We start from the raw sequence: 12,999 nt of genomic DNA on the forward strand, positions 1-12,999 counted from the left end.
GGAACACTGTGAAAAGACCAAATATATAAATAATAGGTATAAAAGAAGAAGAAACGCAAGTCAAAGACACAGAAACTATTTTCAACAAAATCATAGAAGAAAAATTTCCTAACCTAAACAAGGACATGCCTACCAAGGTGCAAGAAACATACAGAACACCAAATAGACTGGACCAGAAAAGAAAGTCTTCTCAGGACATAATAATCAAAATACTAAAAGTACAGAGCAAAGAAAGAGTGTTGAAAGCTGCAAGGGAAAAGGACCCTCACATATAAAGACAGACCCATTAGAATAACACTTGATTTCTCAGAAGTTCCTGCACAGATGTCCTCTAGACTCAAAGACACCACAGAAGCCATGTTAGATTACTATAACCAGCAAAACTTGCAGTCACAATAGATGGAGAAAATAAGACATTTCATAATAAAACCAAATTTAAGCATTGTCTGTCTACAAATCCAGCCCTACTGAAGATGGCTAGAACACCTGAAAGTTCTAGAACAAAAAGAAGAAATAACACCCAAAAGGAATAAAGGGCACGACATAATCAAATTTAGGGCTGAAATCACTAAAATAGAAATAAACAAACAAACAAAAAAATCAATGAAACAAATAGTTGGTTATTTGAGAACATCACTAAGATTGACAGATCCTTAGCCAAATTAACTAAAATGTAAAAAGAGAAGATCCAAATTAATAAAATTAGAGATGAAAAGGGGAACATAAGGAAATCCAGAAAATCATATGGCACATTTAAAAACCTGTACTCCACAAAATTCAAAAATCTAAAAGGAAAGGATAACTTTCCTGAAAATATATCATTTATCAATATTGAACCAAGGGTAGATAAGCAAGTTAGGCACACTCCTAGTGAAATACAAGCTGCAATTGAAAGACTCCCAACAACAACAACAAAAACAGGGCCAGCCGGTTTTAGTGCAGAAAACTGAAAACTATCAGACTTTCAAAGAAGAGTTAGTGCAAATACTCTTCAAATTATTTCACAAAATAGAAACAGAAGCAACATTGCCCAACTCATTTTATGAGGTCACAGTTTCAGACTCAAGAAAAAAAAAAGAGAATTTACAGACCAATTTCCCTGATGAACATAGATATAAAATTCTCAATACAGTACTTGCAAACCAAATCTAAGAACACATCAAAAAGATCATCCACCATGATTAAGTAGGCCTCATCCCAAGACGCAGGCCTGGTTCAATACATGAAAATCAACAAATGTCATACACCATATAAACAGAGTAAAGACTGAAAACCTTATGATCATCTCATTAGATGCAGAAAGGGTCATTGATCAGACTCAATGCCCCTTCATAATAAAAGTCCCAGGGAGATTCAGGGATACAATGGCCACACCTCAGTATAAAAAAGCTGATTTACAGCAAGCCCACAGCCAGACTTAGCATCAACCACTAATAAGAAAATGCCTCCATGCTTGTCTACAGCCCAATCTTGGGGAGGCATTTTCTCAGTTGGGGTTCCCTCTTCTCAGATAACCGTAGCCTGTGTCAGGTTGACATAAAATTAGCCAGTTCAGCCTGTTTCCAAACGGACCGCAAACTCAAGGTCCTCTTCACACTGTGGAGCGCGGAGACCAAGGCATACCTCCACACCAGCAAGGCTCTTTACGTTTTAATTACTGATTTCCTTAAGTGGGTGACGTCATGCGGTAGACACGGCCGGAGAGCGGAGTAGGTGACTGTGCAAATGACTGCTTCCCATTGAAACGGCAGGCTGTGTTCGGTGACAAGCAGATCCTTAGCCCGAGCTCCTTCGGGGTCCCCTGGACACTAAAGACACAGACTGCACTCTTCGTAAGCTGAGGCTCTTTTCTAGCCTAACGTAGCTGAGATGAAGGCGATTTGATTTTTCCTTCCGTCTGTTGAAGCTAAAGGTTTTTCTAAACGTAGAGAAGTCTGTGGTTGTTAAGGAGTCCTATTAAGTCTCTAATCTCTTAATTGCTTTGTTCAGCGAGCGCATCAGTAGACGTTCTGAATATTCCTGTGTGAAAACCGGCGGCAAGGACAATAGAGATTTTCAAGATAGCTATCACTGGGTTTATACTCAGGAACATGTTTGTTTTTTGTTTTTTTTTTTTTTAAACTGGAAATAAAAATCACTGAGTTGAGTCACATATTAAGAACAGGGAAGTGACCCTCAGGTTCCTTCCTTCCTCCTACTTCAAACCCACTGTCCAGGAACACAGGAAGTGTTCAGAAATACACACACACACACACACACACACACACACACACACACCCTTCTCAAAGAGGCGGGGCTTGAGAGTTAGTTTGGAACACAGGTGCTTACTAATGACCACTTCGTGCCAGCTAACCCAGGAGGACAGACAGCTGCTCGGCGATTCTAACCACAGCTCGGGGGACAATTGTGCCACAGAATGGAAGCACGCACATATCTCTACAGGGAGCTGGGTTACCCAGGACCTCATGTGAGTAAGGCCGGGCCTCTCGAGCACAGTGGCTTTGCTCTCAGACACCAGGGCCATCGAAAGGAGGAAGGGGAAAGCTTTGATTTTCAATCTGTCATGTCTGTTCATTTTTAAACGTCTGTGTCCTGCTCACGCTGGCCCGTCACTCTGTGGTTAGTCACTGTACAGTTCTGGTTTGTGTCTCTGTCATCGCCCTGGCTCCCGTGGTCTCTTTGCATTTCCAAACAGAAAGAAAAACAAACTCTATTTATTATTATTTATTTATTTTTACATCCTGACCTCAGTTTCCCCTCCGCCCTCTCTCCTCTCAGTATCCCCCCTACCTCCCCTCGGCTCCCCTATCCTCTCCTCCTTCTAAAAACAGGCTCTTTCTTGCCGATTCCTGTTGCTTTCAGATAAAACAAGTTTTGCTTTTACTTTTTGAATTCCTTGCTTCAAAAATACGTTTTCTTTCCAAAAGGTACAGTGTTTGCTGTAACTTTATTTTTTAGTTTTGAAACATGACACATAGACCCGCCGTAATGGATACCCCTACATCTGAGTTTTTGAATGACCATATGGTGGGGGGTCGCATTTTCTTTGAGTTGATTAGTATCTAAGCCCAAATGAAAAGGGATCTCCGTGCTGATCAATCTTTAGCCACACCACACGGTACACTGTATTAGACCATATGTTTAAGCTAGGCTTTGACTGCGGCATCTGAGCAGCTCCATGCTCCAGGGCATCATCACATTTAAGTCGAACTGCTCGGTGTAAAGGTCACCTATAGTTAGGAAACGGTTGGAAGAAGCTGTCAGAGGAAGGCATGAGAAGCAGCGGCTGGAGAAAGGGAGTGTGTGTGTGTGTGTGTGTGTGTGTGTGTGTGTGTATGTGTGTGTGTGTGTGTGTATGTGTGTGTGTGTGTGTGTGGCGGGGTGAATTTAGCCAAACCGGAAAGAAAACTGTCTTTATGAAGCCCATTACTCTGTCTCACACATATGTGCCAGTAATTTTTCTTTAAGAGTGAAGAAATCAGAAACAAGTTTTCTAAAAAGACATTTTCAGTTAGGTGGTGTCATTCATTCCAGGAGTTTAGGTCAGCGGGTCGCGGTGAGCGAAGTTGCCTTCCTCACAGTCCAAGGCCAGCTGTGGCACCGAGGCAGTGAGGGCCAAGTTCAATGTCTTCAATAAAAAATGCATTATTTTTATTGTTTAGCAGTTAAATTCAAGTTTAGACTTTTTGAGCTTTTGCCTAAAATTGAATTGCCCCCCCCCCCCCCCCCCCCCCGTGTCTTCAGTGGGATCTAGCGTGCACCGGTTGTCTGTAATTACAAGGGCGAGAGTCGGTCTAAGCAACCACTCTGGCTATTTTTAAGTCTCATAAGACTTTACGGCCTACAGAAAATGAGAGAGAAAGGGCAGAGGGAGGCAAATATGTCTTTCGGGTCATTGGATAGGTCAGGATTCCACTCCCTGGGAACTGTGGTTGAAGTGTAGGAGGACAAAGATGTCTGTATTTGGGCAAGATTGACTTGTGATGTCTGGGACAAGCAAAGTTGACCTTTAAGCAGCTGGTTAGTGGCCCTGGCTTGGGGATCCTCCGCTAGATCTCCAGACTTGGAATCACTTTAAATGAAGGCTAAGCCACGACAGCAAATGAGATCAGGCATGAATATTAAAATGGCACGGAAGAAGCCTGGGTACATAATCCCAGGAGCCAGCTTTTTCCACAGGGACCTGAGGAAATGCAGAGTCTAGAGAGGTCAGAGACAGATAGGAAGCAGGGGTCCTGTGAGCCCCGGAAGTGGGATGTTTCGAAGAGGCTTGTGTTGTGTGTATGCTTGCAATCCCCCAGCACTTAGAAGGTGGAGGCAGGGGGATTAGAGTTTGTCATCCTTGACTTCAGACCATTGTGGCACTCTGTTTCGAACGAAAAGAAAAAAAGAAAAAAGAAGAAAGAAGAAGTAGTTTAGGAAACCTTAAGAACACCTTAAGATAAGAGTTGCTGGAGGGAGAACAGGTGCTTAGGCTGTGGGGACGGTGGGAGTGAGTGAGAAAGGGGATGGGTTCAGAAAAGCAAACTCATGTCCAGAACAAAGTATCACAGAGCGAGGTGAGGTTTCCACAGAACTTTCTACCTTATTAAATTCGATTTCATGATGTTTGAGACTAACGGTCTGAAACCTAGACAGTCAAAACACGTAACGAACAAATAGCAACAGCTGTCAAGTCAGCCTTCGGTCGCGGGGAGATGGGATCCAGGGTGCATGAAGGCTCTCAAGAACCTGGGGATGTTCGAGGCCCTTGTAGAAAGTGAGGGTGATGTCATACGGTGATGACCTTCTTACATCCCCTGTACAGCCAAATCTCCTCTAATCATGTACAATACTCGGTACAGCGGAAACACTGTGCAGTTTTTATGCTGTATTATTTAACAAATAATGAAAAATAATGACAAGAAGCCCACACATTCTAGCACAGACACATTTTCCCCAAATATTTCTATCAATAATTCTTTAGATCCATGGATGTGGAACTTGCAAGTACAAAAGGCAACTTTATGAAAAAGAGTTAGCTGGGCAGTGGTGACGCATGCGTTTAATCCCAGCACTAGGAGGCAGAGGCCGGTGGATCTCTGTGAGTTCCAGGCCAGCCTGATCTACAAGAGCGAGTTCCAGGACAGGTTCCAAAGCTACAGAGAAGCCCTGTCTTGAAAAACCAAAATAAATAGATAATAAAAATTAATTAATTAATTAAAAAGAATAAAGTAAAATAAAAAAGAATTGACCAAAAGCAACTGGGAGTCGGGGTATAGAAATGGGGATGCAAAAAGTATAGCTGGACACTTCCCTGGCAGGGGAGATACCATGGTCACAAAGGTGGCTTTCCCAAGACGAGGTTTATCCACTACATTCCCATGCTGGACAAGGTTTATCCATCTCACTCCACATGGGTCTGTTCCTGAGATTTCCCCAGATGTGGGAAACTCAGCTGGGGAAAACAATAAGAACAAAGCCAAGCCAAAACAAAACCAGAAGGACAGTTACGCGGCGCCTTGAACTGAGTGAGAAGTATATTAAAAACAAACAAAACAAACAAACAAATGGGTATTAGGAAGTGGAATTAATCATGTCCATAACAAATATGCATTTTTAACCCTTGTTTCCTCTGGATCCCTAACTTCATGAAAATCTCCTAAGGTTCTACAGACTCAACAAATCCAAAACGAGAGCACCCACCTTCCCATCCAGAGCTCATCCCCAAGTCTGTCTCTCTTCGGGTTCAGAAAATGGCATTGCCGATCACCCACGTACTGAACTAGGAAGGCTGGTCCCCACCCCCTCTATCATTTCTACCATCTGGCTCTATTCCGTTCTCAGGATTCATTCTGTCTCTCCTCCCCTCTCCCCTCCCCTCTCGCTCCTCTCTCTTGAGTCAGGATCTCACTGTGCAGCAGCCCATGCTGTCCCGGAGCTCACAGCGGTCTTCCCACTTCAGATCCAAGTGCTAGGATCCCAAGTGTGTGCCACCACACCCAGCAGGATTCGCTTTCTTAGTTCCTGCTACCATCACTTGGAAATACCATTTTCCTCTAGTCCCTCCTCTTCCCAGCCTATCGCCCCTAATTCAAAATACAGAGAGGAGAATGCCCACCTCCCTCATGGTGGCCCTTGCTGACACGTCCTTGTTCCATTTCTCAGCCACATCTCCCATTACTTTCTGCCACCATACCTCTATCTTATAACAACACTGACTTTCTCCTTGTTCAGCTCGTTACTAATTTTCATATTTAATCTTTAAAAAGACGAGGCGATACCGTGGAGCCAGCTAGATGGCTCAGTGGATAAAAGTGCTGGCTGTGTAAGCCTGACTACCGGAGTCTGATCCCCAGGTCCCAAAGTGTCCCCCAACTTCCACATGTCTGCCATAGCGTGCGTGAGTGTGCAAATACATATGCACACACCATGATTATAGTTGTTATTTTGAGAAAAGGATATTTAGGCCTAATTGGTGGAGGATGACCAAGGAGGTTGATTACACAGTGGTATGGGCCACAGAGAGAAACCGGAGATGGCAGGACCACTGTTAGAGGTCTCAGTTTATATTGACTACATTTCTTACATAGGTACTGATTCAGGGACCCTCAGAGAGAAGCAGAGAGGACTAGCTTCAGAGAACTTGCGATCTGATTAGAGAACTAGGTCACAGATAAGGAAGTAGCTAGTACAACTGGTTTTCAGAGAATACCAACAGTGATGCTAAATGTCACAGTTGTAAACATAGCCATTTGAAAGCACCGGATAATTCACAAATATGAAATGGGTACTCAAGCCAAATGCTACAGAAATCCAGTGGAGGTAGGAGTTTCTTTGGATAGAGTTCAGATTAAGTTTCAGGATAAATAGGATTTGAAAAGCAAAGACAGGCTCGGTTCAGCACAACCACAGGAAGCAGAAAGGAAGCCTGAAGGCCGAGAGCCTCAGGCTGGGGTGTAGTTCAGTGGTAGAGTGCTTGTCTACCGTTAGCAAAGCCCTGTGCTCAACCCCAGCACTACAGAAACCCAAGCATGGTGAAGTAGCCCAGCCCAGCGATGGGAAGTGAGGCAGGGGTATTAAAAATTCAAGGTTGTCGAGTGAGTGTTGACGCTAGCCTGGTACCTGTGAGATCCTGGAGAAGGGACATGGGGGAGAGGAAGGAGAGGAGAGGAGAGGAGAGGAGAGGAGAGGAGAGGAGAGGAGAGGAGAGGAGAGGAGAGGAGAGGAGAGGAGAGGAGAGGAGAGGAGAGGAGAGGAGAGGAGAGGAGAGGAGAGGAGAGGAGAGGAGAGGAGAGGAGAGGAGAGGAGAGGAGAGAAAGAAAAAAGAGAAGATAAAAAATGAGAAAAGGGGGAAATGGAACCAAAATCTCTGTGTACTGAAATTGAGGTGGGGGAGTACCTTGACGGCAACTCTTAAGTGTGGACCCAGATTGGGGAGGCTGCTGCCAGAGTGGATATCCAGGCTTTATCTCCATGGAAGTCCAAATGAAAAGCTTAAGAATAGAAGTTCTGGGGCTGGAGAGATGGCTCAGAGGTTAAGAGCACTGGCTACTCTTCCAGAGGTCCTGAGTTCAATTCCCAGCAACCACATGGTGGCTCACAACCATCTGTAATGAGATCTGGCGCCCTCCTCTGGCATGTGGGCATACATGGAGGGAGAATGTTGTATACATAATAAATAAATAAATCTTTACCAAAAAAAAAAAAGAATAGAAGTTCTGAGGACACAGTGTACAGAGGACCAGGGAAGGGCCGAAGCCCAATCACGGCAGTGCCCACATTCATGGACAGGACAAGATGTAAAGAACAAGAAGTGACCTGAAACATAGAACTGACTATCCCAGTCGCGGCACGGGAGATGCAGAGCGGAGAAGTTGAGGCCTTTTGTTCATGCCAAGGCTTTAGAGATATTAATTATGTGTATTTGGATATGCCTTACACATTCATATAGCGTTGCTTTGTTGAGATGGAGTCTTATGATGTAGCCCAGGCTAGTCTTGAGGTCCTGGACTCAAGGTCTTCTCCAAGACTGAGCCACTATATCCAGTTTCTCTCAGATATTAAACGGCCCGCTTGACCCACTAGGCCTGGTGTCACAGTCTTGTAATCTCAGCATTCACGGACTAAGCTGGAAGGAAGGACAGCAGGTTTGATGGCAGTTTGAGCTGCAGAGTGGAGGCCAACCCGAGCTACACAGTAAGATCCCGTGGGGCCTTCCTTCAACCTTAGCTGCATGCTTGCCCCCAAATGTAACTTGGATGCTCGAGGAGCACAGCTGATTAACATATGCTATTTATACAACGAACATGGGCTGTTCCTCGGTGGTCCCTCAGGTCTGAGCCAGTACCAGATAATCTCCTTAGCCCCTATTGGGCCATCAAGAAGTCTCTCCTAGGGTGTGCGGATATTGAGCCCTAGTTAAGTACCTAGTTAAGTACCAGGAAATTCAACAGAACAAACTTGTATAATTTTCACTGAGACATTATTTTAGAGAACAATTATGTTGACTCAACTTTATATTGTAGAGCCAAAGTTAAAAGCAAACTAGTTTTTTTTTTCCAGGAAGTACAAATTTTTAAACTTCTGTTAGCAAGGAATGTGTAGGTGGAGGCTCCTTGTTCATTCTCGGCCACCCAGATCAGAAATAACCACACAGAAACTGTATTAATTAAAGCACTGCTTGGTCTATTAGCTTATGCATAAGCTAATATTACATAATTTATTACATCTTTTTTAAATAATTTTATTTTAAATATTTTATGGTTTATTTAACTTTATTCTATGTGCATTGGTGTGAAGGTGTCAGATCCCCTGGAACTGGACCCCCAGACAGCTGTGAGCTGCCATGTGGGTGCTGGGAACCAAACCCGGGTCCTCCGGAAGAGCAGTCAGCGCTCCCAACCACTGAGCCATCTCTCCAGACCATTTTTTTTTAAATATGTAGGTTGGATTAATCCAGCAGCATTTATTTTTTTAAAATATTTTTTTCTAAATATTTATTTATTTATTATGTATACAATATTCTGTTGTGTGTCTGCCTGCAGGCCAGAAGAGGGCACCAGATCTCATTTCAGATGGTTGTGAGCCACCATGTAGTTGTTGGGAATTGAACTCAAGACCTTTGGAAGAGCAGGCGATGCTCTTAACCACTGAGCCATCTCTCCAGCCCTCCAATTTATTACATCTTAAGTTAACCCATTTCTATTAATCTGTGTATTGCCACATGGTTGTGGCCTACCAGTAAGGTTCTGTCCAGTGTCTGATGTCTGTCTCTTGCAGTGGTTACATAGCTTCTCCCTGACTCTGCCTACTCTCTCCTTCTCTATGGCTTGGAATTCCTGCCTTGCCCTGTTCTGAGCTGCAATAGGCCCAAAGCAGTTTCTTTATTAGCCGATGGTATTCACAGTATACAGAGGGGAAACCCCACATCAGGAATGTCTGAGTGTTTCCTTGCTTATATCATTTCTCTAACATCTACATCGAACAATATATCTTCATAGTCCATAGCAAAAATTACACTTTAAGTTCCCAAATAAAGAGTGATATTCCACAGAAACAAACCCAACAACATTGTGTTTATTTGCATGTCTCTTCTGTAGCTGGGAACACTAGCGTAGAGTTGGCTTGCCATCATGGAACCATGAAAAGCTTGGTGAGTGGAAGAATCATTAAATGGTTCTGAAACATGAGTTTCAAAAGGCTCGTGTTGCAGTCATGAATACTTTAACCAGTCTTTTTGCCAGCCTATCTTTTAATCTCAGACTAAAGTTGATGCTTTAGGATGTTTCTGAATTCTTTCAGCCAATATAGTCAATCGTGTGTGTGTGTGTGTGTGTGTGTGTGTGTGTGAGAGAGAGAGAGAGAGAGAAAGAGAGAGAGAGAGAGAGAGAGAGAGAGAAAGAGAGAGAGACTATTCATGTGTGTGGGTACATATGTAAATGCAGGCCCACTTGTACATTGTACACAACTGTGTAGAGGTCAGAGGTCATCTTTAGATGTCATTCCTCAAGTTCTTTTCACGTTGTTCTGTTTTGTTTTGAGGCAGTCTCTTGCTCTCACTGACCTGGGCAAAGCACTGCTCAGACAATGTAATCTTTCTTTTCTTTTCTTTCTATTTTTTTAAAAAGTTTTTTGAGACAGGTTTCTCTGTGTAACAGCCCTCACTGTCCTGGAACTAGCTCTTGTAGACTAAGAGGGCCCTTCATAGAGATCTGCCTATCTCTGCCTCCTGAGTGCTGGAATTAAAGGTGTGCGCCACCACTGCCCCCACTGCCCCGGCTCAGACAACGTAATCTTAACCCTTATGCTTTTTCCTGGGTGGTGGGGATGCTTCTCTGTGTAACACAGCTGCAGAAGGCCACTTAGTACAATAGGAGCCCTTCTCTGTTCTGAATGCTCCAGGAACCTTTCAGGAGTAAACTCCAGCACCAATGAAAGTGGAAGAGAGTCCAGATCACCGGCGAGCTGAAGCCAGGACAGCACCCGAAAGGCCCCAGTGCTGGGTCCAGTTTGTGTTCCCATTTTATACTCTAATGCCTCAATCTGAGGTGAGCAAGCAAGATGAGTCAGTCAGGTTGTTAAGAGCAAGGGCCCATTGTTTGGGTCTCTCTGTCCCGGGTAGCAAGTGAGGTCATGCTTGGCAGTAGGCAGGACAGGCAGTGTTCTAAGTGAACACGAAGCACACCAACAGACCCGTACTGAAAGTTGCTCTTTTCTGCCTTATTCTGCTTCATGAGGAGAGCATAAACAGTAGAGAGGACTCCTGCTTTACCCCAGACACTCAGACAGCCTGTCAATCCGAAGTACTATGAGTGAGAGCAACTAAGTGGAGGTTGGTAGCTACATGTGGATATTCAGGATATGGTAATTGGCTACTCAGTTTTTGTTTGTTTGTTTTGGTTTTGAAATAGGGACTCCAGGATACTCTTTAGCTCAGTGTAGTCCAGGCTGGCTCTAGCCCATGTTGATTCTCTGTCTCTGGAGGGCTAGGATTCCAGGCAGGCCTAATTCACCATGCCCAGCTGATCACTCATTTTTTCCACCCTGTGATTATCTTCTTCGTGACTCAAAACAGAGACGGGAACTACGTAATGCCGCCTCCACCTCTCTTCTGGCCCCCTCCAAACAGCCCAGCACACACCCAAGAACTCTTTCCTCCACACTCTTAATCAGCCCCAGGGTCATCTGGACATTGTCCTCCGGGCAGCCCTCCTCAGTGAGTTGGAGTTGGGGATCAGAATGATGAATTTGGCGGGTCTCCCTGACGTTCGGGTCTGTTGATCTGACTGCACCACTGCAAGGAACAGGCATTGGAAGGAAAGACTCACTGTAGCTATAAACACATCGGCATCAGCGTCAGAAGGCAGCACAGTGGCAGAGCACTGGCATCCCAAACAAAACAAACAAAAACAAACACACACTAGAAAACAGGGAAAAGTAAACCTAGCTTCCAAATCGATTGAAACCAGAAAGCTGTTGAGGATCCTGCCTCACGCTCCACCTGCCCTGCCTCAATAGTATCTGTGCCTTGTTTTTAATATGCCCCCCTTTCCCACATATCCCACCCCCTAGCCACTGTCCCCGCCTGTCTAAAGGCCCCAGAGAACTAGCGCAGCCCACCTGGCAGTTACCGATGTGTTTGTTAGGCACAGTCTTGGTGCTAGGTTTTTCAAGGATTGTGGACAGGCACCTTCTGAGTAGGCACTGATAGTGTGTTCTTTCTTTAACTTAATGACAGTTTCTATTTCAGAAAAATGCAAAGTCAACACTTGATTTAGCTATTTATGGATGTCTCAGTAATACACACACACACATACACACACACACACACACACACACGTATAATAAATATATAGAGAGGGAGAGGGAGAAAGAGCGAGAGAGAGAGTAGTAGCTAGCTCCATGGGCCAGGGAGATAGCTCAGTTGGTAAGCACTTCTCTGGCAGGCATGAGGACACGAGTTAGAATGCCTAACGCTTACATTAAAAAGTTAAGTTTGGGGACAGTAAGAGAAGTGGAATGGTTTGTGCGCTGTGAAGAGAGGCGGAACTGGACAAGTGATGGCGGTGAGGAACAGCCTGATGTGAGAGGCCATAGTTGTGGCGAGGGGCTAGGTCTGTGAGACTGCCACAGCTGGGGTCTGTCTTGATGTCGTTGGCCCACATTACCACTGAAAACCCTTCAGACGACCACGGTGTGTGCTGCTGCTTGAAGCCATGTAGATGTCTGTAGGCTGTGCTGCTGCAGGTGACCACATTGATCTGGTGGCCTACGCTGCCTCCTGAGGCCGTGTTGATGTCCAGGCCCCTGCTGCTGCCAAGGGCCATGTCTGGATCTGTGGCCCTACTGCAGCTGGGGTCTGTGTCGATGTACATGGCCCGTGTTTTCACCAAAAGCCATGCAGATGTCCATGGTCTGTACTGCTTCCTAAAGCCCCTCCTCACCTGTGCAGTGCAGAGGCAGAGGCGTGGCTGAGGGAGAGCTGGTCCTGTCCCTTGCCTGGGCAGCACAAGAGAGCTGGCTCCAGTGGCATGGGCACAGGGGGGCTGGCGGCCTGACCAACTCAGCTGCCACCCAGGCCCAGATCCAGGGCCTTGAGTTGGACCACCCCAGCATCTATGCCATCTACGAGCTGCTGAAGCACCTTGAAGGGCCGGTCCTGCCAAACCGTAGCCACGGGATCTCCTGACTCGAGGCAACAGCGGAATACCTGAAGAGTTTCAGTGAGAGCCCAGAGTTGATGGTGTTGCAGAAGCCGTGAGCCAGACCAATGAATGACTCATTGCAATCAACATTTGCAGGTAAAGCTGTCTGGACCAAAGGGTTTCCTGTGTGACACACCACAGCTTCTAATGCCACCATGACAAATAGATGTGTGCCTGAGAGGCCAGTAAGACAGAGGAGCAGAATGGTAACTGTGTGGCGGAGCTGGAGACACGACAGCTGGGAGGGGTGTGAGGAAAGGCTGCAGTTGGTAGAGGAGCAGGATGTGCCCAGAGAGGCCGGCAAGACGTTTTT

General features: G+C 45.3%; 1 protein-coding gene across 1 annotated transcript in view; it reads left to right on the forward strand.

Moving 5' to 3' along the window:
• Nucleotides 1-2,319: 2,319 nt before the first annotated feature.
• Gne (glucosamine (UDP-N-acetyl)-2-epimerase/N-acetylmannosamine kinase) overlaps nucleotides 2,320-12,999 on the forward strand; it is a 46,080-nt gene continuing 35,400 nt past the window's right edge. Inside the window, exon 1 of the mRNA XM_050156148.1 lies at nucleotides 2,320-2,467. Within this exon, the coding sequence (XP_050012105.1) occupies nucleotides 2,417-2,467 (51 nt within the window). The 5' untranslated portion in view covers nucleotides 2,320-2,416. The remainder of the gene's footprint in view (nucleotides 2,468-12,999) is intronic.

The sequence above is a fragment of the Alexandromys fortis genome, unplaced genomic scaffold (assembly GCF_014885135.2).
Source record: "Alexandromys fortis isolate MF-2015 unplaced genomic scaffold, M_Fortis_MF-2015_v1.1 scaffold_92, whole genome shotgun sequence".
Classification (NCBI taxonomy): Eukaryota; Metazoa; Chordata; class Mammalia; order Rodentia; family Cricetidae; genus Alexandromys; species Alexandromys fortis.